The sequence below is a fragment of the Neodiprion pinetum genome, chromosome 6 (assembly GCF_021155775.2).
Source record: "Neodiprion pinetum isolate iyNeoPine1 chromosome 6, iyNeoPine1.2, whole genome shotgun sequence".
NCBI classification, from domain to species: domain Eukaryota; kingdom Metazoa; phylum Arthropoda; class Insecta; order Hymenoptera; family Diprionidae; genus Neodiprion; species Neodiprion pinetum.
In genome coordinates this window covers 2,531,109-2,557,363 of record NC_060237.1, presented here as the reverse complement: position 1 = coordinate 2,557,363, position 26,255 = coordinate 2,531,109, and the positions used below count along the sequence as shown (strand labels likewise).

General features: G+C 45.8%; 1 protein-coding gene across 2 annotated transcripts; it reads right to left on the bottom strand.

Moving 5' to 3' along the window:
* Positions 1-1,250: 1,250 nt before the first annotated feature.
* On the bottom strand, positions 1,251-25,581 carry Eyg (eyegone). 2 transcript variants are annotated; one of them, XM_046630164.2, is made up of 6 exons: positions 24,372-25,581; positions 17,063-17,260; positions 6,022-6,162; positions 5,592-5,915; positions 4,244-4,428; positions 1,251-3,027 (listed from the first exon to the last, which is right to left on the bottom strand). In XM_046630164.2, exons 1-6 carry the CDS (start codon positions 24,721-24,723, stop codon positions 2,461-2,463), a joined length of 1,767 nt encoding a protein of 588 aa, XP_046486120.1. In that variant the 5' UTR covers positions 24,724-25,581; the 3' UTR covers positions 1,251-2,460. The 2 variants fall into 2 exon arrangements, with proteins under 2 accessions (XP_046486120.1, XP_046486121.1); XM_046630165.2 differs by having other exon boundaries at positions 2,726-3,010.
* Positions 25,582-26,255: the final 674 nt, after the last annotated feature.

Sequence of the window (26,255 nt, the reverse complement as noted above, 5' to 3'; positions counted from 1 at the left end):
TCCTTTTTACAAAGCGACAAAGATGTTGGATCTTATCTTGCGGCAATCGTTTATACCTACACATCTATATAGGTATAATGGCATACCTTATATATATATATGTATGTATATACGAGTCAATCGCCGCTTCACTCCACGGACTTTGCGAGAATTCATATCCTTCCAATCTCTTCGTTTTTTATTCAATTATCATACACAGCTGGTTTTCGTGATTAGATTCTTTTGTCTCAGCTTTTCCATTCAAGAATCGTGCTGTTACTTTCCCTCCAATCGTAACACGCACCGTCGTTCGAACCGATATTTATTTACTTCGATCAATTGTACGTGTAATGCGATAATAACCGATGGGCGCAAAGTTGACGAATTTTTTATACTATTCTCCCAGGGTGAAATTTCAAGTAATCTCGATGCATGGTTAGAAGTCGATACAAGTTGCGACCACGACGCACTAGTTACGAACAATTCTATTTCCACATACTGTACGTATACGGAGCCGAAGTACCGATTATTATAGAGGTACGGCCAAATATAGAGTTCCTTATTAATTACAACGCACGTAATTTATACATAATGACGTAAAATTGAAGTGTTGTGCTTTGATCGGGATCTATTTATACCCGTTCGTCGCGTAAAGACGTTGCAAAACAGTTCTGTAAATTATTGATACGGTCAATAATATACCTACCCACTTTATACAAACAGTCCTGCTGCAGCAACAAAACGTTAACCGAAACATCACAAGCCGCACAATATTGTAAACCTGACATTACGTCAATCGAGGCACGTCGCGTAACCGACGTCGCTTCGTTCGTCGATTTGTTTGTTTGTATGTATTTTTTTTTTTTTTTTTAATCATTCCTATTATTTTTTTCATTCTTTCCGTTTTAATGCTGTTCAAAATGTTGCGTAATAACGCGGTTGAAACTACGTAAAACAGAAACCTTTCTTTTTCTTTTTTAACGGAGCATGCAGCAGGAGAATTTGCGTTTTGTGACGAGAATCGTTCAGCTCGGCTCTTCGTTGTAAGTCTTCTGATAACACTTGACAAACTTCTCTTCCAAACACAGGCGATCGTGACTGAGACGTAGAAAACGAGCTTGCGCCCAAGACAAATTTGAAACGAATTCTTGGGTCAAGATAACCGAAAACTTGAGGCTGGATTGAGATTTGTTGGTTTGTTTTCCAAAGGAAAAATAAGATTTCTTCGATGCATAGAAACTTTGATTAGTATAAATGATTCAACTTGCACATTTTCTTCTATTTTTTTTTTATTTTGGGACAGGATAAAGACACTTCGAATAGATATAAATACGGACGAGTTGAATTCAGACTCCATAGTTTTTCAATGAATGCAGTTTTCAGCTTCAATTATCATTATTATTATTATTTTTTTTTTCTGTCGAAAAATTCATTTATCGTACCAGTTAATTCTGTTTTATTCATTTAATTACTTATCCATTCGTTGTTTCATTCTAATTTTTCACATGATATAGGCAAGTTCGTTGCCTCCGAGGGCAAAATATTAAACACCGCCAGGACTAGCTCTCTGATAAACTTTCGTCCGTCGCATAATATGTTTGAGTAGCTACGTTCGTCGTAACAAATAAATACTTTATTCGAGAAAGAATATTATCATTTTTTCCACACACTCTTCTCTCTTTACTCATCCCAGTGTCTCGCCAACATTGCGCGGTATGGTACACAATTACGTATATTTCACATACCTATGCTATTTTGACAATTCCATAATTATACACGAACTGATTAACGATCGCGTGCAATAATATAAACACCGGAATTATACATGTATACTTATATTGCATTTATCTACGTATATATCTGCGTATGTCGTATTTATGTACGTACGTATATAGTTCACCTTATAATATAAACAGATCTTATAATAATTAACAATTCGAATTATTACAATCACATTACTTTTTAATAGTTACATACATACATATATATATATATGTGTGTGTGTGTATATATATATATAGTACGATAATGATATAATTAAATATTTATCTACACAGCCCGCACTTCCGGAGCATGTATAATCCTAGGTTATGTTAAGGTACCTATGACAGTAGGTATACCGTTATTCACAAGTGATCGTACGAATGATTGACGATAATATTACGAATAATAATAATAATAATAATAATAATAATAATAATAATAATAATAATAGTAATAATAAAGACAACAACAACAATAATAATAGTAAGCACAATAATATCGTTAATGACGGTAAGAGTGACGATGAAATTACGTACGAAAATTACTAATAAATGGAAATCATATTTACTCCGTACAGTATCAACAATAATAATAATAATAACAATAATAATAGTAATAATAATAATAATAATAAAATAGATGGAACGGGGGATGAGATGGATCGTGCATGCACGCACGTACGCATGTACTCGTATTTATATCGGATTTAGGATCGTTTCAGCGATCGTGTTTGGTGAGCTCGAGGGGTTGCTGGTCCGGCCAGGGTTCCCGCCAGGCGATCGGCGAAGGGGGGTCCTGGTCGGAATCCTGCACGTCGATCTCCTCGTCGGAGTCGACGACGTCGTTGTCGAGGCTCCGACGCTGGGGCGTCGGGCTCCTGGGGGCGTTGTAGTGTCGGGATATGCTCGAGGCGTCCGTGCCGCCGGCGAATATGCTCGCGGGTGTCGTCGTTTGATTAGCCGAGGGTGGCGACGAGTCCCCCACGAGCTGACTGATCATGCGAAACGCGCTCGGCTTTCTTTCCGGCTGGGCCGCGACGCCGCCGCTACCACCGGATTCGGCGAATCTCTGGGACGGTACGGCGGTACCGTGAACCGCGCGGAATGCACTATGTTCGCCACCCATCCCCCCGGCAGGGGTTCCTGTGGTTATACCAGTTAACGATGCCCCTGTACGGGTCGTGTCTAAACCACTTCCCGATACCGCCGGGTGCGGCGGCGAACGCTTTAGAAGGTTCATGCGCTGGTGACGCCGCCATTTTGCTCGTCTGTTGGAAAACCAAACCTAAGAGTCACAAGGGTCGTTAGAATAATATTCAGCCGACTTCGAGCTACGGTGGTTGGGATTTTTGGTTTTTTTTTTTTTTTTTTTTTTTTTTTCACCTTCCGTACGGAGTGATTGTCCGACGGCAGAATCTTACCCCTCGTCTGGGGCGATTTAACCCGCCTGCGATCGAATTCGAGATCGGTTGTTTGCCAGGGTTACCAAACGTGGTGAACCGTGGCATCGACAATTTTTACACTCGCCGCTACGACGGCTGGCGAAATTTTTGAGGTTACAAACTTCGCGGCGAGATGTGCGTATGAATTTACGACGGTTGGTCAACCTGACAAACAACTGCGCTTGAATTTTAGCGCATGCGCGTTTACATTCTAGCAGACGACGGACCATTCGGCCCTTAGACAATCACTCTGCATCTATACGTATGTATGTATTTCGGGGTACTTTTTCTTTTCCACATATCTATATATTCGTACACCGCGTTGCACGGGATTGATGGGTTAATCTGTGAACTATCCGAGATGGAATTTTAGTCAACTCTATCGCATATAGCCAAATATTATCTTTTTCACATTTTTCTATACAAAAAAGGCATCCACGGTATGTTTTCGATTCTGACAAAATTCGCCCGGGTAGCGTACCGTGTATCGGTTATTCAACAATTTATTGCCAACAGGAATATTCGGTCGAATGACCGATGAACCTGGTTGTCCGAAGTCTTATCGTTTTCATTTCGTATTGTAACTTGACAGTGTAAAGGATCTCGTTGGATCTAACGTACTCCTAACTTGAACTTGTCGCTAATTTCCCGCCACCATCTCAGTTATCGAAAACGAATCACTGTTCGCCAACTTATTGCCAAGTTTTTATCGTCAATTGACCGTATGCAAACTCGAGTCAAGTACATTCAAAGGGTAGTTAGTCTCCTGACGAGTCCGCTGCTCGGGTAAGAATCTAAAAACAAGTCGCCGGAAGAAATATAGCATCAAATCGAAAGTCGGATGGCAAATAACGGGTCCGTTTATCGTTTTCGATTACTGTAATCGATGTCGGAGGATCAGCCTTTGCTTCGTCCTCTCGAGGTTAAAATTCCGACCTACCGCGACGAGGACCGGCGTCTGAGCACCCTTTGACATCTTAATAATCGACGCTCTTTGGCACAATTATTGATATTGATTATCGGGTGGACGGTGGGTAGTAATTTGGTACGGATGCTTACCTGAACGCGGGCTTCGCTGAGGGACGTTTTCGACGCGAGGCGTTCGCGCGTCGATACGCAAGGGTAGTGCGAACGCTCGAACTCCTTTTCCAGTTCCTCGAGCTGCTCGGGACTAAAGGTTGTACGATTCCGTCTGAACTTTGGCTGCTCCGATCCGTCCAAGCTTCCATCGTCTCCGTCAGCATCTGACACATTAATTTCAATCGTTCTTGTTACGCGAGAAGTTTAATTCTTGCCAGGCTTCGGGCAGCTTTAATTATACGCCGCGTCAGGGTTTTGTAAGCTTGATCGTGCGCCGCATGCGATACTTGTGCGAATATTTTATAAACTTTCCTGGGAAATATACGATGGTTCAATAATCGGATCAATCGAATCAGTTTCAAGTATAATGTTAAAGGAATTGGTCAGCGTTGCTGTTTGCTTGTTCGAAAGCTGAAAGTGTTCAAAGGAATGTTTTACAAGCCATTCAATTTATCTGGTTCACAATTCAGGAGGGCTTTTGGTGTTTCGTTTGTTGTTTTCTCTCTCTCTATCCAACTGGGTGGTCCCCTTGAGACTAAAACCTTTCCTCGATCGAAAGCCGCGAATTTAATTCTTCCTCACGCCGGACTCGCGATATCCAGCAATACCTCATTATTATTGATTGAATAATACCACCAATTCGGTCGATAAACCGGTTTCGCTTCTGATACCATTTTAAAAGCAACTCTTCTCTCGCCGAGCGTAAACGTGCCAACACACGTGAGCCGCGGATGCATCGATGACTGCGGGCGGCGCGTGTGACTGACTCGGTCAGTGGCTCACGGAAATTCTATCAAATTTCTAGTCGAAGAAGAAGAAGAAGAAGAAGAAGAAGAACAAGAGTAAGAAGAGGGATACGAGAAGCCTGCAACCGAAACTCGATACCGTATAATAAACTGCCACGGTATAATACTGATAACTGACGGGGAAATCCGAACAGGGGTAGAAGGCACATGTCTTTTTATGCTTCTCCTTCTTATTCTTATTTTTCTCACTCAGTGCGGGGCATTTCTCGGGCATTTCCTCTCTCACGCACGCAACGTGCCTTTCAAGTAGGTACCGTGGCACGAAAATCTCCAAGTTTCCATGACCCGGCCTGCACGACCGACCTTGAAGATCTTGAGTTAAGCGTACCAGTTATCGAGACGCGTTTGGACCCCCTTATTTTCCAAAATCATAAATTTCACCACGCCTAAAACCAATCGCTACAAATTTGCTCTCGGGTGATTTTCGATCCAAGGATAGAAGAGACCCAACGAAAAAGGTCGATAACTGGTACGCTTGTACCTTAAGCACGTATTAACGTATCGTGACAAAGTTTCGGTACCCAAGTATCCGCGAGTCATCGGGTCCGATCCGTGAAGCGCGTGGTCGGGACTTCCGCTGGATCCACCGCCTGGACTCGGCGCTGGAGGAAGAAGGACCGAGCCTCCGGTTGGGATGGTTGGCAGGACCCAGGGGTGGGCCCCACCCCATCCCGGTATGTGGTGAGGGTGGTGGTGGGGCGAGTTGAAGTAGTGGTGAGGCCCCGCAGCGTAGAGACCGTAGCCGGCGGCCCGCGCGAATTCCGCCGCCGCTCGTTCCGCCGCTCGGTTTCTCAGGATGCGGTTTATGCTGCTGACCGATGGCGCCGTCGCGTTGCTGCAAACTCCTGCGCAAACGGCCCGGAAAATACTAATTTTAACACAACCCGTTTCCACGCTCACCTTCCGGGACCACCTCGTCCATTTCTCTATTTCGGCTCCGTTTTATCTTACCTTCGGATATCAGTCGTTCGCGTATTTCCCACGCGAAGATCGTAGGGTTTTCTCTTTTGTACTGTTCGATTTTAGCCACGACCGCAGGCGTCGCAACTTTCGGTTTACTACCGCCGATCAGACCCGGGGGTCTCAGGGTTCCTGCAACATACGGAATTACACATTTTCAGATTGGAAGTCGATGTACGACGATACCTACGATCAATGGTCTCAACGAGTTAGGAAATCTTTGAGTCTCCGCCCCGTCGAGGTGACGATGAGTCGTGTTTCTCAGGAATTAGATCCGGTAAGGCGTCGGTAAAAAAGCCACCATTTCGTCCCAATTTTCTACAAAACTGACGTCTGCTGACGTGCGATAATTTCGCGGAAGTCTTGTACGACGATATTTGTTGGTCGCTTGTTTGTTTTTATTTTCTATTTTTTAATCGTTTTTACTTGTCGGTACCGAAACGTGCGAATAATAATTAGGGTTATTGATTCACGTCGGATCGACGTGGACTTTTTCGACTTCTCGTAACGCCTTCTTACCGCTCCTTCTCAGTGACTCGTAATAACGTTGTCTCGCACAGCGTTGCATTGACAATTTTCTAAACATTTCGAAGAAATTTTTATTCGCTTTATCCGTGTAATATAAACCAGAAAAAAAGGCTACAATACAAAAGTTTGAGTCTCCCGCTTTCATTCTCGATCGTAGGCACAAAGTATCATTGTTCGATAATTTATTCACAAGGTTGGTATTTCTTCGAGGTAGAGTCACCTACGTGCCTATTTTCATACGTCCGTTGCGTCGATTTCTACACTCGGTCTGTTGAAATTCTCCATTTTTCACGTTACGAGGCGATTGATAAGACGTAAAAGCGTGCACGGTGTCCAAGTTGGGTACGATACGCGTGTAAGAGGCGCGGGAAAGATACGAACACCAGGCAACTCGTCCGGTTATCGCACCCGCGAATTCGTCCAGAATCGCAGACGGAATTCGCATTTATACGGTCATGTCATACGTTTGCTTTGTAGCCAGGCGGTAAATTAATTACTCGCCCGTCGCGCTAGTCGGAGCGCTTCGTGACTTTTATAGGCAGTCACCTATAATTGCGTGTATACGGATCCGTTCACCCGCTATAATGGCCGTGTTGTGAAACAGAGTCAATAGCCTGTGAAAATTGAATTACATATATAGGCATATATAATCGCGGTGTCTGATTGTGTCTTATTCGATTATACAGTTTGCCGGGTATAATACGTTATACTGCATTTCAAACGGTGTATATACACCTAAGCTCCGTCGATACACAGGCATCTACAATTTACACACACGCACGTTTTACAATACCATGGAACCTTGAATTTCTCCAGGGCTCTCTGGCCATCTGTCGCCGTATCATCAGTCCGCAATTGTTCCTATCCACGATAACGCGTTTTTACTCACAGACCGCGCACCGTTAAAGGAATGAAAAAGTCCCTTTAAGATTGAAAGATACGTATACGCGCAAAGAAGAACCCCCGAAGGGTGATCAGCCCGGATCGGAGTCGTGCGGATGTAATTTCTTCATTGGCGGATAATAATAACGTAAATGGGTTGCAGAGGAAGAAGGTATTCCCGAAAGATTGAAAGGTGTACGCGATATACGCGCGTACGGAGGCGAATAATAAGAGCAAACAAAGAGAGGCGACGTGTCGAGCCGCGAGGAGGAATTTCCTTCGGGCATTTGGATATAGCCGGGTTAACCTAACCTCGCCCATTAACCGAGCAACCATCGGCAACCCGCGAGACACGCACCTATATATGTGCATTATCCAGCTCGGAACAGAAAGAGAGATATCCACAGACCCCGGAGGAGTCGAGCGCCGTTTACTCACGCACGCGGGTTCACCCGTGGGAGAACACGCGATCCGGGACCCTTTGCGCCGCGGCCAAAACGTTCTTATTATTTTTCATTCTTAATAATAATCCTATAACAACCAATAATTGCTCGGCTCTGGCTGCGCCTCTGCATATCATTTACGTCTGTGTCTACTCACACACACGCGCGCGGTATTATTCCGCGGAAGGTTGTACTGCACGCGTTAAACTACCGCGTGTATCCTTACGACTCGAGATTCGTTGCAGCTGCGGAATTATATACGCGAATGTACAACAAGTAGCAAGCTCTGCCGGGGCAGCGCTTTTCCACAGACGCGGTGAGTTGGAATTGGTAAAAAGCTGCCGACGGTAAGCTAATCGTTGTAACAATTATTTATATTGTACGAGAACCCGCAACACCTTGGCGCAAGTTTTTAGTTATCGAAAACGTCGGTCGGTTCGACCGTTTATAAAGAATTTACTTGTAGTCAAAATTTTTCTCGGCATGTACGCGTTTATCGTAAGGCGTAGCTTCGGGGTCGGGCAACAATTTTTTTTTTTTTGTAACCGGAAGTAACGCTGCTCGTCCCCGCAACTCGATCCATATTCACCCCGTGGAAAAACTGTACAAATTAATTCACCGCTATCCCTCCGAACGATCTCCGCGGACCGTTTGTTCGTTCGTTCTTTCGTTCGTTCACGTATACCACAAATAGCAGTTTAGCCTAACGACGTTCCGGTAAACGCTTCTTTCCGGTTCGAGTATAAAAGACCCGAATAAGAATATACAAAATGAAAAGTAACACTCTCGTCTTTCCGACACTCGCCTTGTCAGCTGTTCCGTTTACATCGCAAACATCCAGAGTTTTAATTTCCTCCGTTTTTCGCTAAAAGTTAAAAAATACGTCGGACAACGTACCTTGACGGTGATTTTTAATCGCTATTCCAAACTATCCTCATTTTTCGACTTAACGATTCGGACGAATATAAGTGATGAATTGAGTAATAAAAAAAAAGTCCCGCATGCCTGTTCCGCGAGCCGATTCGTCGGGAGTTGACGAGAGAACGCGTGGTGATAAAGGCCCGAATAAATTTACGATCCTGCTAAACCGAAGGTAAATTACATCCGCGCTTACGCGATACGCGCACCGAGAGAAGAGGGAGATTTTTCTACGGTTTCTCCGAGGGCGCGTTCACATCGATTACTCCGCGTCACATGCAAACTCTGCAACCAGGGTTCTCGTTCTTCGGCCGACGTGGTGATCAAACCAGCTCGAACCCCGCCTAGCCTGCCTGCTCGAGTACCTGTGCATGTAAGTCGGTAAGCTCGTATTCAGACTCGGCGTGGGTAGGTAGGTAGTAGGTGGTAGTGCTGTTAGGTACATTCTTTCCCGTAAACTCGATTACAGTTGGCGCAAAAAATCGGAACGGAGTTCGTTGCGAAACCCGGGGCCAATTTGCACGGATTACCAAAGCAATTATACACGAAATAAGCCGTTTTAAGGTCATCTGCATAAGGATATAGTGCACGGTCTTTGCCTTGGTTTCATCCGTCCGTACCTATCCACTTACTCCTCGTATTCCTTCCTTCCTTCCTTTCTTTCTTTCCTTCCTTCCTTCTTTCCTTCTTTCCTTCTCCCTCTCGTTTACTCCGGCAATGAGTCTTACTGGCAGGCGCAATTGCACGGCAGGCAGGCGATGCGGGGATCTATCAACTGCTAGTTAGGCTTGCGGGCAGGGCCGAAAGTCGTTACCCAGAAGCGGCTTGTTTCTGCAACGCCGGCACTAAGGAGAGTCGTAAAGAGTTACCTTGGCGCTAAAGTATCGTAATATACCCTACATAATCTCTACGTATATATACGCGTAGGTATATGAACACATCCGCGGGTTAAGAAAACTCCTGTATACATGTATCGTGTGGGTAGGTTGCGGATGTTGGTACCACGAATACTCACTCTCTATACCTCCGATGTACTCTGAACGTAAACTTTGCCCAACTGTACCTATAATCACGAGCCATAGGTGCCGTATTCCGATACCTATACGTGAAAGGCCGCAACCCTCATATTCTCCTACCATTTTATCAATCGGAGATTCGTCGTTATATTCTTTACGAAAGACGCCTACTTGGGAATTTCGCATAACGTCCGAATCATCGGTTGTACAAATTTTTGTCACATACGTTTCGAACCCAGAACTCGTCACTGCCGAATGCGGTTGACAAATTATATCGCAACTTTGAAATCCACTATCGATCTTACGATTTTTCATCAATTTTGACCGTGTAATTATTCACTTTACACAATCTTACCATTCGGACAATGTGACATGTCACTGACAATATAATCGATCGACGCTTCAGAGTCAGTTTATTATCTTCCGTTCTTTTCTCCTGCTAATTGAAAGTATAATTAGCAGATACGCAAGCCGGATGTCTCTGTCTTACATATGTGCCCGTTGGAGCTCCGACCGGTTATATTTTCAAATGCTTTTTGTCGCAAAACTATTACACACAGGCGTTTTCTCTCGCGGACTTTTTTCCAGAGCTTATCGAGACATCGGAAAATCTCGAACACAACTTTCTTCTCATATCCGTAAGAGTTTAGTCGGCCTTCGACTCGGCTTACGAATATCGTTACAACTCGGAAACTGTTGATCTCGTTGCAACGAAATATAGCTTTAAATATAGTCTGACGTTGCAGCTGTCCGTAGAAAAAAATTCAATCGAAATTGGTTCGGTAGTTCCGAAGTTACAAGCTTAACGTGCGGGCGGACAGACGCGGATAGACGTTGAGTTTTACGGATGCGGAGAAGATAGAGACGTGATCCGGAACTGTATGGATGGCGATCACACACACGTCCGAATAACTTCCGTGTAACCTTGCGCAGCGTTGTTTCTTTCGTAAAAATCCTGTAACAACGCGACTTTGTACACTCCCTCGCGGAAGAATAAACAAAGTGAATAAAATAAAACCAATCGACAGCAACGCGCGTGCTGTGGTTAAAAACGCGGTTTCACCAGGTTTTTCATTCTCAGCTCTCCGATGCTAATATGGCCGACTAGCCGCGTTCGAGGGTCAACGGATATTTGCATCTCGGTTAACGCGCGAGAATTATAAGGAGAAAAGATAAGTCTAAGAAGAAGAATAGCGAGAAGAAAACATAAATGAAAAGGTGAAGTTTGGCGTAGCAAGCGTGTAATATGCAGCCAGGTATAATTATAATAATTGTAATTGAAACTTGAAACAAGATGAAAAGAAGAAGAAGAATAAGAGTAAGGAAAAGGCCGCGAGAAGGGGGCGATGTCTACCCAGTGTCTCGTCTTCTGCCACGGTTTTACCTGTACTTTTCACATAATGGACATCGGCAATACGAGCTAGGTTCGTGCCTACGAGAGGGAAGCCTTGTCTACTGTGCGCTTTCATATGGTAACCAGGAATCGCCTTATTATTGGTCGAGAGATGGGGCGTTCGCTCAACGGATGTGTCACATCGCGCTTTGCTCGGTGCTTCTTCCTCTACTTCTTCACGCAGCGCGTACCCCGTGACTTTGGAATTTATGCCTCTCGGTGGGTGAAAGAAACAGCTCGTATTATAAAAGCGATGGTCCGCGGGTAGCTGCGGGATGTAAGGCGTGGTATATTGACGAGAAAATGGGTAAATGGGAAAACAGAGAGACGGGGATAGAAGAGGCTGAAGTATAGAACGAAGAGCTGTACGGTAACGGAGACGAAGAAAAGAACGAGTCTCTCGGGGGTAAAAACATCTACTGGAATATTATTTCTGATCCCCGTGCACCGAGCTTGCGTTAGTTTTCTTTTTCTTATTCTCTGGTTTCAGAGGTACAAATTACTCGTTTCCACCACCATTGTTCGCCATTGTTGTCTGCAATACCCTTATCTATGCGATAGTTATCTGTTTGAAGATGGAGAAAGATAGAGCGAGATAGAGAGAAGTAGAGAGAGATGCTCGCCTCAAACGCTCAGAGACAGTCACATCGGCACATGTACCATTGTACGGGAGCTTTGTGCTTTCTCAAAAGATCCTTTATCTCACCTGTTGTACACGTTTGTCGTTTCTTGCTACGTTTGTCACAAAATAGTGTAATCCCTTTTCACGCTATATGTTTATCGACGTTATTCTACCTGTAAAATACTGAATGACAATATTAATTAAAGCACGCGTTGCAGCTGGACGAAAACGAGCATTGCCTCTACTCCTCTTCCAACGTTCGTGTAAAATACCCCAAAACGTATTTACACCCGTCGACGATTGATTTTAAAATTTTCACCGTAATCTAGTCGAGTAGTTATCGCTATTTTGTTGCTTTGGTAGAATAAAAATTATCGCCTTTCGGTCCCGCGATGTAACGCGCGCGTTGTGTTCGGTATGCAAGGCGGAGGGGTGAGGGGGATTTACTTCCTGAGCAAGTATATTATAAGCGAGTTAGCCGGTTAAAGCTTTAACTGCAAGGAGCTCGTAAATAACAACGAGTTTATGCGCGCGAGTAAATTTGAGAGTGTTCGTAAAATCCTCTCTCTCTCTCTCTCTCTCTCTCATTACTTTTTGAACGCGAGCGGGGAAAGGGCGTCCGGGGGGGGGGGTTTCTCAGCCCGCTCGCGTGTTGCATAGGTATGCATACACACGAGTGTAACTATCGGTGAAATCGTTGCGTACGCGTCTTTACGGCGTTTCCCGTCACGAAACAAGTTTGTATTCGATTATATACGAGGAACTAATTTTATCATCATTCCGAACGCGGTGTGTGCAACTAAATATTATACGCGGGTATATAACCCGTGTAGGAATTACTGACTGACAGACTTTTATAGGTATAATGTAGTGGGTGTGCCACGTATATCCATACGCGTCAATATATATATATATACCTATATACACGTATGCTAAATTAATACGTCCAATCCGATTATACAATTGATCCGGCAACTGCAGCGGTGTCTAACACTTGAGATTATAACTAAAAAATACATATATATGTATGTAAACTACAGCGGTTATGTGAAATATATACAGACACACGTGTGTAAATTAGCTGCATGCATCTGCGCATATATATCTTTATAAAATTATTTTTCTTTCTCCCTCCATCTCTCTCTCTCTCTCTCTCGCTTTCGCTCACTTTCAGGATGGAAGGAATAAAAAAAAAAAAAAAATGATGAATTTCGTAAGATCATTAGTTAAACGTTGTCCGGGTTGTTCGACAAAGCGGCAAACCTGTCTAGTTATGCCTTATAGAAATAGAAATTTGATTTGTCTAATTTTTTGTTGCAGATTTCTCGACGAACGCGTTCTACGTTGGCTACCACAACAGCGTTGGTGAGTTTTTATTATTTATTTTTTGATTTTATAGAATATTCGCGCAGCTAGAAGATTTGCCGTGAGTGTTAGAGAAGGAGAGCTCTTTCGTTCTTTCGTTCGTTTGCACCTACGTGGCAACCTTGTATGGTTATCTTTAGTGCGAGTCTATTGGCTGAGCACGGGTATAACTATCCCCATGGCAACCGTAAAACGCGGAGCGGCAGTAAAAAGGTAAAAGCCACGGTAACTGGTGGGTAAATCGAGATATTCCAAGCATCGCTTTACCCCCTTGTTACACATACATCCACGTGTTGTACCTGCGCAGCGTGTTCGAACGCGAAGCAGAACTCGTTGCAAGTTACACGTTGCACGACGAACGAAAATGAAAAAGCGCAAACTTTCGTTTCGATCGTGTTTACCGGTTTTCTGCAATTTCTGAAAAATTATGTGCCTTTGTCTCCTTTCCTCGCAACAACGAACGGATAGAGTAGAAACTGGTAACCTGTGCTTCCGAAATCTTTCCAATGCCAATTCTCGAGTCGATGCCGATAACTCGGAAGGCGGTCTCTCTCTCTCTCTCTCTTTTTTCAACACCCATCCATCCGTGTGTGCTATCACAGTGTAGCCCGTTCTCAACTTCTTCCGAGCCTACAATTGTCTCGTTCCTTTTTCTTGCAGAAAGAGGATGAGAGAGGAACTGTGACCGCGATAGAGGCGGGCACTCACTCGACTGAATCGGTTCTCCTCTCACCTCGGCGTGTTGTAAACTCAGCACGTTGTTTGCATCGTCCGCGGACGATTTATGTATTACTCCGGCAATAACCGTGACGCTTAAAGAGCCTCTGAAGTGGCCGGGCCTCGCTTGACCTTTGACTTGTATACCAGTGCAACTAATTGCCCGTACAAAATATGGGAACTCGTTCGTAATGCGCAGGTTACGTACGCTTGGTGCCTTGGATCGAAAGCTTCGGAGTTCGCAATGTCCGCAGTTCAGCGCGCGTTCACCTTCGTCCGTTTTTTTTTTCGCATCTCCCAGGGTGTGCGGGTAGGGTTAATTTCTTCTTATGAAATTTGCCGTTACGGGAATAAACGATGGGAGTCTTTTAACTGCGCCAGCCGCGTATAACGCGAGGCGAAGAAAGTCGCTTTTTAGGTTTTCAAGTACCGGAGCAGCAATGCTCAGGTTTAATTGCGGGCCGAAGGGTGTAGGTAATTGGTCCGCATGCCGCGATTACCGAACATTACTACATTCGCCATTACATCGCATCTTTGAGAGCGCGGAGTTGCCGAGAGATGTTGAGTTAATTTTTGTTTGATTGTTATGCTCTTCGTTTACCTTCGCGTTTGTTTCTCATTTTTCATTTTTCATTTTCATCCTTTTTTTTTTTCGTTATTCCTTTTTATTTTCCTCCTACTTTTTATTCGTCCCTTTTTTCGAATGAAGACATTACCGCGGGAGCTGCGGAGATGGCCGAACAGAGACTGAACGGTATATTTTTACGATGCTGCCTCGTAAAGTTAACGAGGAACGAGAACCAAGGAATTGCTCTGCATGCTTCGAACTACCCGGGATCGTTTCGGACTTAAGTATTTTACTTAACCCGTCTCTCGAAGACACACGCTTTATCGTTGTACCACTACGTACAATGTGCGATATTGCACGGTATGCATCGTCCCGTGCGCAACTTTGTGCCAAAGTAAAGTTTTCCTTCATTTTATACGCACGATACGATACATCGTACACGCCTACACGGCGCCCGGATAGTATCTTTGATAAATCTTCTCGCCAAGTCGAGAACGCATCGATTTAACAATCTTGTGAAATCTGTTCAATCCTTAGTCGTTCCCTGTATTCCATTATCGCACAAGAAATTGCGGGCAATTGTATACGCCGTACAGACGTACCCGCATATAGGTTGAAGGGAATTACGATCGTGCTGGAGGTTAATAGCTGCTTCTTGGGATTAACAGTGTCTGTAATAATGATTACACAGTCACACGCACGGGGGGTGTACGTACGCCGGGGACTTGTACTGTGTTGTATTAGAGCCCTGGTTGTACAAAGAAGAGCTAGAAGGCATCGTTTGACAGACACACTTAGCTCTATGTAAGTCAGCCTCTCTTCGCTTCTCTTGTATACTGGATGGGTATATTGATTTGTGCAGAACACCTGTGTTCATATTCACCACGTCATCTATACACGGTCGTGAGGCGCAGGTATGTATAATACCAAATGAATTTCTATTCTTTGTAACATTTACTCTAGCAACGATGCGCGCGCGTACGTACCCGTATACGATAACACGACAGTCCTGCAGTCATCCTGGATGCAGTCGCGGATAAGAGTTTAAATTCGTTGATGTGGGAATTTAAAAAAAACGTACGACAAACGACCGTCGTACCTGGACGAAAGTTCAAACGAACTTGTACGTATGCAAGGGGATCCGAAGAGTTGAAAAGAATTATATAGAAACTTGGCGAAAACCGGGGGCAGTTTGAATACCACGCGCAGCCCTCAATCATCTCAATTCGTGTAATTTGTGTTTTTTTTTTTTTTTTTTCTTTTTTTTTTCCGCCGTGTTCGCCAAAGTTGCGGGGTAATCAGGTGCAGCTCGAACCTGCGGATACGTCGGCGCGTGTGTGCGTGTGCGGCATATACGTACATACGGCGTTACGATATTAGCGAACACGCGATGAGCCTGACGGTATGCATAGCGGTGGGTATACTATACACACGTACACGGGAGCTCGGGGTTTATTATAAAGCTATCAGTAAAACTCGTGTCCGATCTGAGGGAGCGGTAAATCTAAACGGGAGGAAGAACCTCCTCCTCACCCTACCCCCGAACCGCCGACTCATTTACCTGCCATATATTAAATTCGCACATAATAACCGTCAAGCCGCGTTAGTTTAGCGATATTACGCTAGCGTTATACCTGTAGATATACCGCGATGATCCCGATAGCCAATTTGGATAGGCGATGCTGCGTTTCACACACACACGTGTGAGTATATATATATACATGTATGTACACACACAATATGCATATGCAGACACAGGTGTAGATATGACTTGTACGTTAGTCGTTGAGCCTAGAGCGAGTTGGACTATGCAGCAGCAGCAGCACGCGTCGAGTGCCAGTCTCACGGCTCATTCCTCAACTTTCCTCTGTCGCACCGTGTGTGTTTCTAGCATATACCTACTTATATATACCTGTAATCGATTCCTCTTTATCTCGAAACATAAATTATCACGGCTAGAACGCGCGGTTGGCGCGTGTTTAACACGTTCGATTACTTACGAAGCGAATAATTGTATGGATGTGTGTAGGTAGGTAGGTAGGCATGGTTGTATGTACAGCGAAACTTCCCAATAGCGGACATCTTCGGGGACTAAAAATATTCAGAACAACGTTAACGTGTAAGTTGCGCTTTTGGAGATTTTAAGAGGAATCCGTTGTTGAGAGTCGTCTGTTATTATGGTCTGCTTTATTGATTTATGGTTTGAAATAACATCGGCTATTAGATATTCGTTGATACAAACTCAACGCGGATAATTAGAGATAGGTTATCAAATTTAACACGCGTGCGGTGGTCAAAATGGCGCCCACGCGAAATATCGATAGCTTGATAAACCTCGCGATCACCAATGAATCTTTACGAAATTCGGTCGACAACTTTATGCCACCTTTGCATAAGTTTGATCATTTTTTCAGAACATACCGTACGCGAAATTCGTTACAGTGGCCGTTTGAATTCCGGAGGTGGGACGCGTTATGCGGTAAAGCGTGTATTTGACACACGGTTCCTTTATCCGGATATTGTTTTTTCTTTCCATACTTATTTTCCTGTGCACGAAAATCGTATGCGAGGAAGACTTACCCAATAGCTTCGTTACAACTGCACCTTGTTGATTAAGGGAAAGTACGTGATTTGCCAAATCGTTGTAGTGACGGAGGGCGCCCAAACCGTGAGACAGCTCCAAAAGTCTTTGGCGGGATGTTACACCCCCTGCATTGGCTCCGCTGCTGTTTCCGAAAGGATTCGGTGCGACCGAACCGGCGCAGCCAATTCCAACTCCTGAAACATGGAAATTTCACGTTCTTTCTTTAACGCGGTTACATGTAATACAGGTAGACAATCATCGGGTAAAAGTTGAGAGCGTTTTTTCAAACAAAGAGTTTGATTTTAAAATGTATATCTAAGTTGAAGTATGTGGGTGGAAGACACGCTTCGTGATTTTGATATGGCGTTTCATTCCGTCGCGTTTTATGAAAATAAGACCTTCGCCGTGGATTTATGTCCTTTACAGTGAAACACCGATAGATGAATATATATTTTTTTTCCTTCTTTCTTTTTTTCTTTCATTGTCTCTTCTCCCAGCATAAGCGCGGTTACAGTCAGTCGTGCAGGCAGTGCTAAAATGTCTTCTCATAGTTTCGCGATGTATTGTTCACCGCCTGGTGTGTGTACAACGTATGTATATATATATATATATATGTGTGTGTATGTATATATGGCAAGGTAATTGAGAGGTTGGGTATAACCGCGTATTATCGAGCAGGGTTATGCCGCTCACGATTCTATACTTGACGAGTCTAACCGTGAAAAATAGATATCGTACGACGAAGAACGGCCCCGAGCTACCTCGGCCGGGGGATGGATGGATGCCTATGGAAACTCTCGCTTATCGCGTGGCAGGGCCTATACGCGTAATCGATAGAGCGACAACCTTTTTTCGTACCTTATACGTGGTATAACAACGTCGGCGATAAGAGAATCTCACGCATCAGGTGTGCCGAGTGTGAATTTATTTCTTGGTTAATTTGTTCGTTCTTAGCTGCGTCCGATGTGCAAAGCGTCGAAACCGCTGGAATTTTGTTAATCTATTAAATCTCTGTCGCAAGAATTTACGCGGGACGGACTGTATGGTTGGGAATTTTTTTTTTTTTTTACCCGCCCTGTACGCAGAGACAAGTCATTCTTGGGACTGACTGGGCGAGTGGTCTCGTCGACTGCATGACTGTGATCGAACGATGAGTAGAAAAAGAAAAGATGAGGCAGGAGAAGGAGAAAAGAAATAAAGAGGAATAAAAAAGAGACACCCCTAATTCGGGAAAATAGAAGCGTTTAATTCCATGTAACTGGTTTTCATTCTTCACCGATCAGTTATGGGTGTCTCATGTTTTGACAGATTCTAAACGGTTCTTTACGGGATTCTTGAGCAGTCACGTTCTAGTTCTTACGCTAAAATCGTTGGGTGGGTACCCATGCTCTCGGAGCAGCTCAAAAACCACCGAATGGTGAAGAGAGAGAGAGAGAGAGAGAGTGAGCGACTGGATGAGAGACAGAGTTAAGGATGTAAACCTGTCGGAATTGAAAGCGAGGAATGACCGGCGTGCAGAAATATAAAGAGAAAGATCGGATGAGTCAATCGATTCATTTTTTGTCATTTAGCACAGTGGGTATGATAACTGAATCAAGAGGGCGAACTAGGTAAATTTTTTCACGAACACTACTTCGCCTCGTCCGAATTTTTATTTACAACTTAACGGTGTAGTTACGAATCGGCAAAATCGCCAGATTTCTCCGGCTATTTTCCCGGGACAAATCGAGATCGACGAATGCGCTTTAGAAGCGACACCCTGTACCTGCACAATACACGTGAAGCATACAATCTGCGACGTGTTTAAGCCTCTGTAAGGAAGTATGTAATAAGAGAGGCGCAGTTGCGGAGTGTCGTATTCATTGTTTTTTGCATTCATTAATTAATCTTCCTCGATCGCAAAAGATACCGGCACAAACAGTCGAGTCAGCAGGCTGAACCGATTGGAATTTAATGGAAAGTAAGACTGGGAATTTTTGAGCGCACAATGAACCCAGCTTACAGCTTCTCTCAGGTGCAATAGAATTAGTTTTGCAGTACATCATACGGTTGGTGCAGTAGCGGTTTAGCACTTCGTTTTACAAGTTTCCGTTCTATTACATCGTTCTTCTTACGTAACGCAGCCGGTTGGTTATATTGACGGAGAATTATCTTATTAATTCTCAGATTGCACGCGCTGTCCGATATATCCGTACAAGATGCGTTGTACGGACTGGCTCGGATCACTCTCTGTATTTTATAATTCTTTTTCTCGCACCGATTTCTCCACGCATTATCCCTCAAATATACGCGTAACGGACATTCGTTACATTCAACCACACGGCGGTTTCAACTCGAAAACAGACAATTAAATTTTCAACCGCAAACTTCTTCTCTCGGTTGGGCTCTCGTCGTACCTTTTCCTTTTTTTTTTTCAAAGTGGGTTTAGAAATTGACGAAAGAAAGAAAGAAACAATTCCCAATCGACGATAAAACGCCGGAATTTCCGTTGCCACAGAGACTACGAACGTCACAACGAACAATTTTTTCTTTTGAGAGCTACCGTTGGCGTCGCGTTGACGAATAGATGCAAAAATGCAACGCCACGAGCTTGGCGAATTCTCTGGTTCATCGTCACGATCCTCATCATCGTCATCGTCGTCGTTGTTTTTTGAACTTCTTTACCTTGCAGGGAAAAATGGCCTTCCAGCTCGTCTGATCTTTCCGCAATGCGGTCGTGATCACAGGCGATGCGTCGATACGCGTGGCAGTTGACGGGAGGATACGTGGAGATATATAACGCACAATAAGAAAATTCCACCGATTAAATGTAAGTGGACGGTGCCCGTTCCATTAGCCGCACATTAGCCCGTCGCCTCGACGACGTTTATACTCCGCATTCGGCGCGTATGATATTATTATACGCGATTATTTACACGTGTAGGTATAATAAATTTAATTACCCTCCGAGTTGAGACCGTATAACTTCGGGTGATTTTCATCCCGCTGAACGGCTGCAGCTATCGGCTTATACGCCTCGATCTCCGTAATTGCCGGCTGTCAAACGGTGCTCCGATTGCCGCTCGTACCCGCGTTTGTTTTCGCGCCTGAGAAATCCCCGATCCTGCCACGCTTAATTATTGGATTTGTATTTTCTTCATTCTATCTCCGCGCGCGTGAAACGGGGCCGCGGATCTTCCGCGAGTACATTTGCACACCAACGTTGGGACTCGGAACGATTCGTATTTCACGCACCTACTTTCAAGTCCAACCTTTTTGACGTGCGTTGAAATTTCAAGGGACCCTCGAAACACCCGCTTCCCGTAAGGGAACCAAGATAATTAATACGTTTGAAGCAAACTTGTACGCTCAAGATGCAACTGTCAACCCCTGCGTGCAGATAGCATCGCGTTCAGGTGTTATTGGACAGTGGTTGACCGGGGGAAAGCAGCGGGGCTAAAAGGAGCTCCTTCTTTTAATACGAACATATGTTCCCTGGTTACAACCGCTGCCTCGGGCTGTCCGTTTTTCCGCCCCGTACCTTTCGCCCATCTTTATCGAGCCCTCGGATCTCGCCTTATCTTTTGTTCGTTTAAACGGCGATAATACCACACCGTCACTAATTTATTATTATCGCCCTCCTCGTTAACCCATCTGGAGCGGTTGAAGAAAACGCTGAGAATTTCGTGCCTTCAACAAGGTCAGACTTGATTGAGGGTTTCAAATTCTATTCCGGATAACGTTTCGATGCCGCCGTTTAGGCGAGAGAAGTGAATCGGTACTGGAGATTTTCGTTTAGTTATAACGATGGGTAAAAACATTTTCAAATTTCTATGTAGCCTGAAGATGATCGGATGCAGGTTCCCGGTTGAAAGTTTGTTAAAATGAATAGAGAATTGATCAAAAACGTGAAGAATCCTCTCTTCGTGTAACGATAAGTTGGCACTGTCCATCGGTTACCATAATCGAAAACGCGTCTTTCAATTTTGACCGATTCATTTTTCCTTACGCTCCGACGATAGAATGGAAAAACGGTCCGATATAACGAACGACCGAACGTGAATGTCGATACTCATTAGGCATCGTACGAGTCACAGATATTTCCACACTTGGACGCAGCGTGTATACAGCGTGTGGATACGGGGAATTAAAATGCTTTTCCCATTACGCGTCGATTCGGATGTTTCGATATTGTTAGCCGTCCGTCTCTATCCACACACATACCTACCATACGAATACGTATAATCGCGGGTTTCTTGTTACCTGGACTGCAGAAGAAGCAGAAGTCGAAGGAGGAGAAGAAGATGTTCGGAGAAGTGGCAATGCCTCTTAGGTGTTGGGGGATGGCTAATGAGACAAGTGAGCTATCGTCGGAAAGCTCTGAACGAGACCTCGGCCAAGGCGCCAACAAAATAAATGTCCTCGCTTTCGTGCGCGGTGTCGTGGTGTACGTACCGAAGGGCGTTATACGGTGGCGAGACCGGTTCCCGGGACCGATACTACCCACCCCGTGGGGGCATCAGACGCTTGCTATTGCAGCTACTACTATTCGGTGATATACTCAGAAATGTACGAGATGCCTCGGACGTGGGGGAAGAACTCGTCGGTATATCGCCGTTTACCCAGCCAACGGATAAACGATCGCATCCGTAGAAACGAGAAGCTCGCAATTAAGAACCAGGTTGAACCGCGGTCCTTTGTGTGTGCTGCGTATCGCATCCGCCTCCACGAACACGCGTCTCTTTGGTACAGTAGGTACGTCTACCTATAACCTGTACGCACACTCATCGAGCCTCGAACGGGATTCGGTCAGGATTGCAGCAGCCCGTGATCTTTTGTTCAAATTATTCTCTCGGATTAAACTGTGGGATTCTCAATTTTTCACTTGTCGCTTCTCGCGTGCCGTCGGCTTATACCTACGCGACAAAGACGCCGCGCTCCGACCTTCCGAAGGTGCGAAATTTTTCTACCGCATCACATCCCGTAGCAGTTTGATTCGCAGATGTGAAAAATTATGCTTGTTCATTTGACAATGGTGACGATGATGACGTTTGCTTCGAATTGTTTGAGGAGATTCACGCAATTTGTCTCCAGCTGACGCTACTCCGTGGATCACGGGATTTTATTGTTGGTTCCTGAAGTGAGACGCGAACGAACGTTCGAGTTTTAGGTACGTTTGTCAAGGCGAGAGATTCACTCGGATGAAAAAAGACGAATTTGAATCGTTGTAAGACTTTGTTACAATATTTGGAGGTTTGTAATCACTGCAAATCTTACCGCTGAAGTTCACAAAAACACAGTTGAACTGAAAGCAATTAGTCTTTCTCCCTGCTTCCAAACGTACAAGATTCAATCGTCTTCTTTCCGGCATTCACTGCTCTAGGTTCGACGTTAAAGAAAGTTGGGAGTCAGTTTGACGAACTATAGTTTTCCACCGTCATCCATGAACCAAGAGAATTTACAATCTTAACACCGTCGGTCCGACCTTTCAACCATACATTTAGTCGGATCGTACATCCGACCTGCGAGATAGACCCAGGTCGTAAAAATTTACCTTTATCACGAGAGTCTCCTGGATACCCAGCAGCTCGTTGGAAATAAACCAGAAGCGTGTGTAGACCAACCCTAACCTGACCTAACCCAGCATGACCCTCAATAATGCCGAGTAACTGGCACAGGTGTCAAAACGTGAATCAGCAGATCTTGAATCCTTGGAGGATTGATCGCCTCACGCAATTGAACGATAACGAGCGTCACCTGTACTTGATTAATTTCACCGTACGAAGTCGTTGGTTGGTTTCGCAGCGGCTGACGAGCGTTAGAGTTACGTAACACTGGGTTCGTGAGTGATATTTGGAGCGCCGGTGCGATTCTTTCGTAAGAACCGACTTTGTCTCCGCGTAAACTTTTCGCGTGCAAAGTCTGACCGAGCAAAAATTATTCACGCGGTGTTTCGTCGGGTGTCGCGCAGGTATTCGAACGCTCGCGCGGTTGGTCGGATCAGTCGTTGGAAGAGGATGGTGGAGGAGGTCGGACGGATAGGTGTAACGCGGTACGTGTGTGACAGGGTGAAATTTACGCACGGTCGTAAATCACTCGGAGTTTTGACATCCAAAGTCTACCGAGTTAACGTCTTTCCGTCAAAGCCGGCTTCTCTCCGGTTATAATTGTTGGCGTACACGGCGTGTACCGCCCGACGTTGGTATACCTTGTACCACACGCCTAGCCCGGAGAGCCGTTCAAGATACACACGGTTTGTTGTAAGCTACGAGCCTTTATTGTTAACCACAACCTGCATAAGCTGATGTTACATACAAAGCACGTGCAGCGACTCGCTACATGCCTTCGCCGCCAACACAAAGACGCGCTCCTCGAAAAGGAGCGAACCAGTGGCAGAACAATTCATCTCGCGCTTGAGGCGTCGAAAGGAACGCCGGAGCCATGGCGCGGGTTTGTTGCGCTAACGCGAAGTGAAAACCTCGTCGTTGTGTTGGTGCGCATCGCAAAAGACCCGACCGCCATCGCCTTTACACCGTCACTGATCGCTGGAATGTCGCCTTTATCATACACGTTGACATCGGAGGACGACGGGCTTCGTGACGGGAAAAAAACGAGGCGATTCGGAATCTAATTTGACTCTTGGTCAAAACCCGCGAGCTCGGATTTACATTCGGTGATCGGGGGCGGAAGTCAAGGGTTCCACGTCGAAGTCGAGATCGAGGGATCTCAACGGTGGATGAAGAGACGCGCTCGGTCGAGTACTTTAATATATATATATATATATATATATATATACGTATGGTCGAAACTGTATTTTTGAAGGATGTCAGGCTTCGGGGTTGTTTGGGAGGAAGTCGGTGGTGCGGGTTCGTTGAACAGTCCAGAAGCGTCAAAAGCTCTCCTATAATGTATACGTATGGATAAGAGAATGAGAGAAACGCGGTGGAAAGATATCCGGCAACTGTGTTTCTTTGTCATGAAAATACACAGGTGTAAAACAGCAAGAGGCGCAAACCCTCGTCACGGTGGGAATCAACCATTTTTTTTCACCCAGTCATCATCCTCGACGGTTCAAGACACTCGCGCCAAGTTGATTAATGCGTTTTACATAAAGAGCCGAAGGACGCGGGGAGTTTTTCCGACGCGACGAGGACCAGGAACGAAATTGGGAGTAGCCGCCGTAGCTGGTACTTGAAAAGTATCAAAGTCGAGCCAAACTCTAAAGTGTCCGTGTACTCGTGCATACATGTATAAATAACAGAGACGAGAACGACGCATCGGATACCAATAGAGACCGTAAGGTCAATAACGCTAATTCAAACTGACCGTCGAGCAGAGCCGAGGGTGGAATGACGTTGATCTGGTGATGGGCCGTCGGAGGTTGTTGCGGCGTGTGCGGAGGGTGCGAGGGGGAGGGTGGCTCCCAGGGACGAGTTACGGTGACGCCATTGCTGGCTGGGGTGGGTCCGGAATCGTCGGAGCAACATTTAACCGCGGCGTTGTTGTTCGTAGCGCCGATGGCCTTCGCGTTCAGCTTCGAAGCGGCGTTTGGCAAAGAGAATCCGGACTCGGCCGCCGCGCTGCCGATAGCGTCGACCACTACCATGCTGTTGTCGTTCGTTGTCACTGCTGGTTTCGTAGTGCCGGTGGGCGTCGCGACGCTTCCACCGATCATCATCACTCGCCGGTTACCTCGAGGCTCTCCTTCCGGGGCCTCCCGGTCCTCTCTCTCAACGTTCCTACCGATTTCCGGTCTCCTCACCGTCGTTATGCCAACAACCGCACCGACAACCCGGCTACGCGTACCGTCTCGATTTGAATCGTCAGTGCAGTCTGGCTGTCCGAGCGTTTCTGCACCCGGGGTACATCGTCGTACGTAGAAATTATTGACGCGAGGAAACTCTTACCGGCACGTCTCCTCTTTCACGGTCAAGTACACTCACAACCGCGTGTAGGCGGGCACCCACATGCGCACACACAATTAAATATTCAAATAAACGCGGAGCGAAGTTCGAAAGAAAAAAAAAAGAAAAAAAAGAAAGAAAAAAAAGGCAAGAAGGAAAAATTGAAACGTTACGAATTAAAAATCACACGTGCACCCGCGACGAGGAGAAAAATTTTCAAAGTCCAGGGCTGCGGGGTTCGAGCGTCCTCAAAGTATCCCATCACTGTTCCGCGTGCAAGTCCACTGGAAAGCTCGAGCTTTCGTCAGGTGTTACGCGCGGCGTGTTCGAGTTTACTCGTGGCGTATATCGCGATGAGGTCGGCGCCGCGAACCGATCGGCAGTGGTTGCGGAGGGTGCGTACGACGGGCGAAGGAGCGGCGTCGCTCGCTTCTGTCTCGCGGATGTCGCGCCGCGGTATTATCGTGCGTCGAAGGTGCGAGGAGGGTCGCCTAACGTATCAAATATATATGTTGTCTGTGACCCGCTGCTCGCACTGCGCCGGATTCGAGCAGATTGGCTTCCGTTTCGAGGCTCGAAGCGCGCCCAGACTACCTTTCCCCCACCTGCCGATACGCCGCTCGCTTGTGCTGCTGTGGCTACGGAGGCCGCGCCGCGGCTGCTCCAGCTCCCGCTGCTAGTCATTCCAAAGGCGAGATCAAGATTTAAGGCATTCGAACGGCTACCGCGCCGGACTTCCCTCCACCCCGCCCCACGCGTTTCCTCCCCCTCGACACCCGGCACCCCCCGGACGATGCGCAGTGGGGCGCAGTGGGGCGCGCGGTGTCTACGACGAGGAGCGCGACGGCGATCAGCGCTGCCCCCGCTGCGGCGGCGGTGAAGGGGTGGGGCGGGGGGGGGGGGGGGGGAGGCAAAGCAGTCGGGGCCCCGGCGTTGCAAGACCACCGGTGCGCAACCCCCGTTGCGCATCGCTCCGTCGCTCTCGCTACGCCCCCCGCCCACCCACCATTACCGGGCAATCGACCAATTGGATAACGTCATGGCGCCCATTCGCGCTACGCCAGCTCCCACACCTTCGTTTTACTTTCGTGCCCGATAGCGGGCGAACCGTGTTTTAAACCTGCAGGGAATCCGGAGAGAAAGAGAGAGAGAGAGAGAGAGAGTGACACCTTGTGTGTTATACTCGAGGGTCACCATCTTCCGTTATAATATACATACATACATATATATATATATATATATATATATATATTGTATGCATACGCACGTACGTGTAAGCCGGTGTACCTGCAGAGAGTGCACCGCG

Bases quoted from the DNA above. Each gene is read 5' to 3' on its own strand.
- Eyg (XM_046630164.2), bottom strand. From the start codon at position 24,723: ATGATGATCGGTGGAAGCGTCGCGACGCCCACCGGCACTACGAAACCA. The intron at 17,261-24,371 runs GTCAGTTTGAAT...TCCATGTTTCAG, and splicing joins ACCCTCGGCTCTGCTCGACG to GAGTTGGAATTGGCTGCGCC. The intron at 6,163-17,062 runs GTAAGTCTTCCT...CGTATGTTGCAG, and splicing joins AGTTGTAACGAAGCTATTGG to GAACCCTGAGACCCCCGGGT.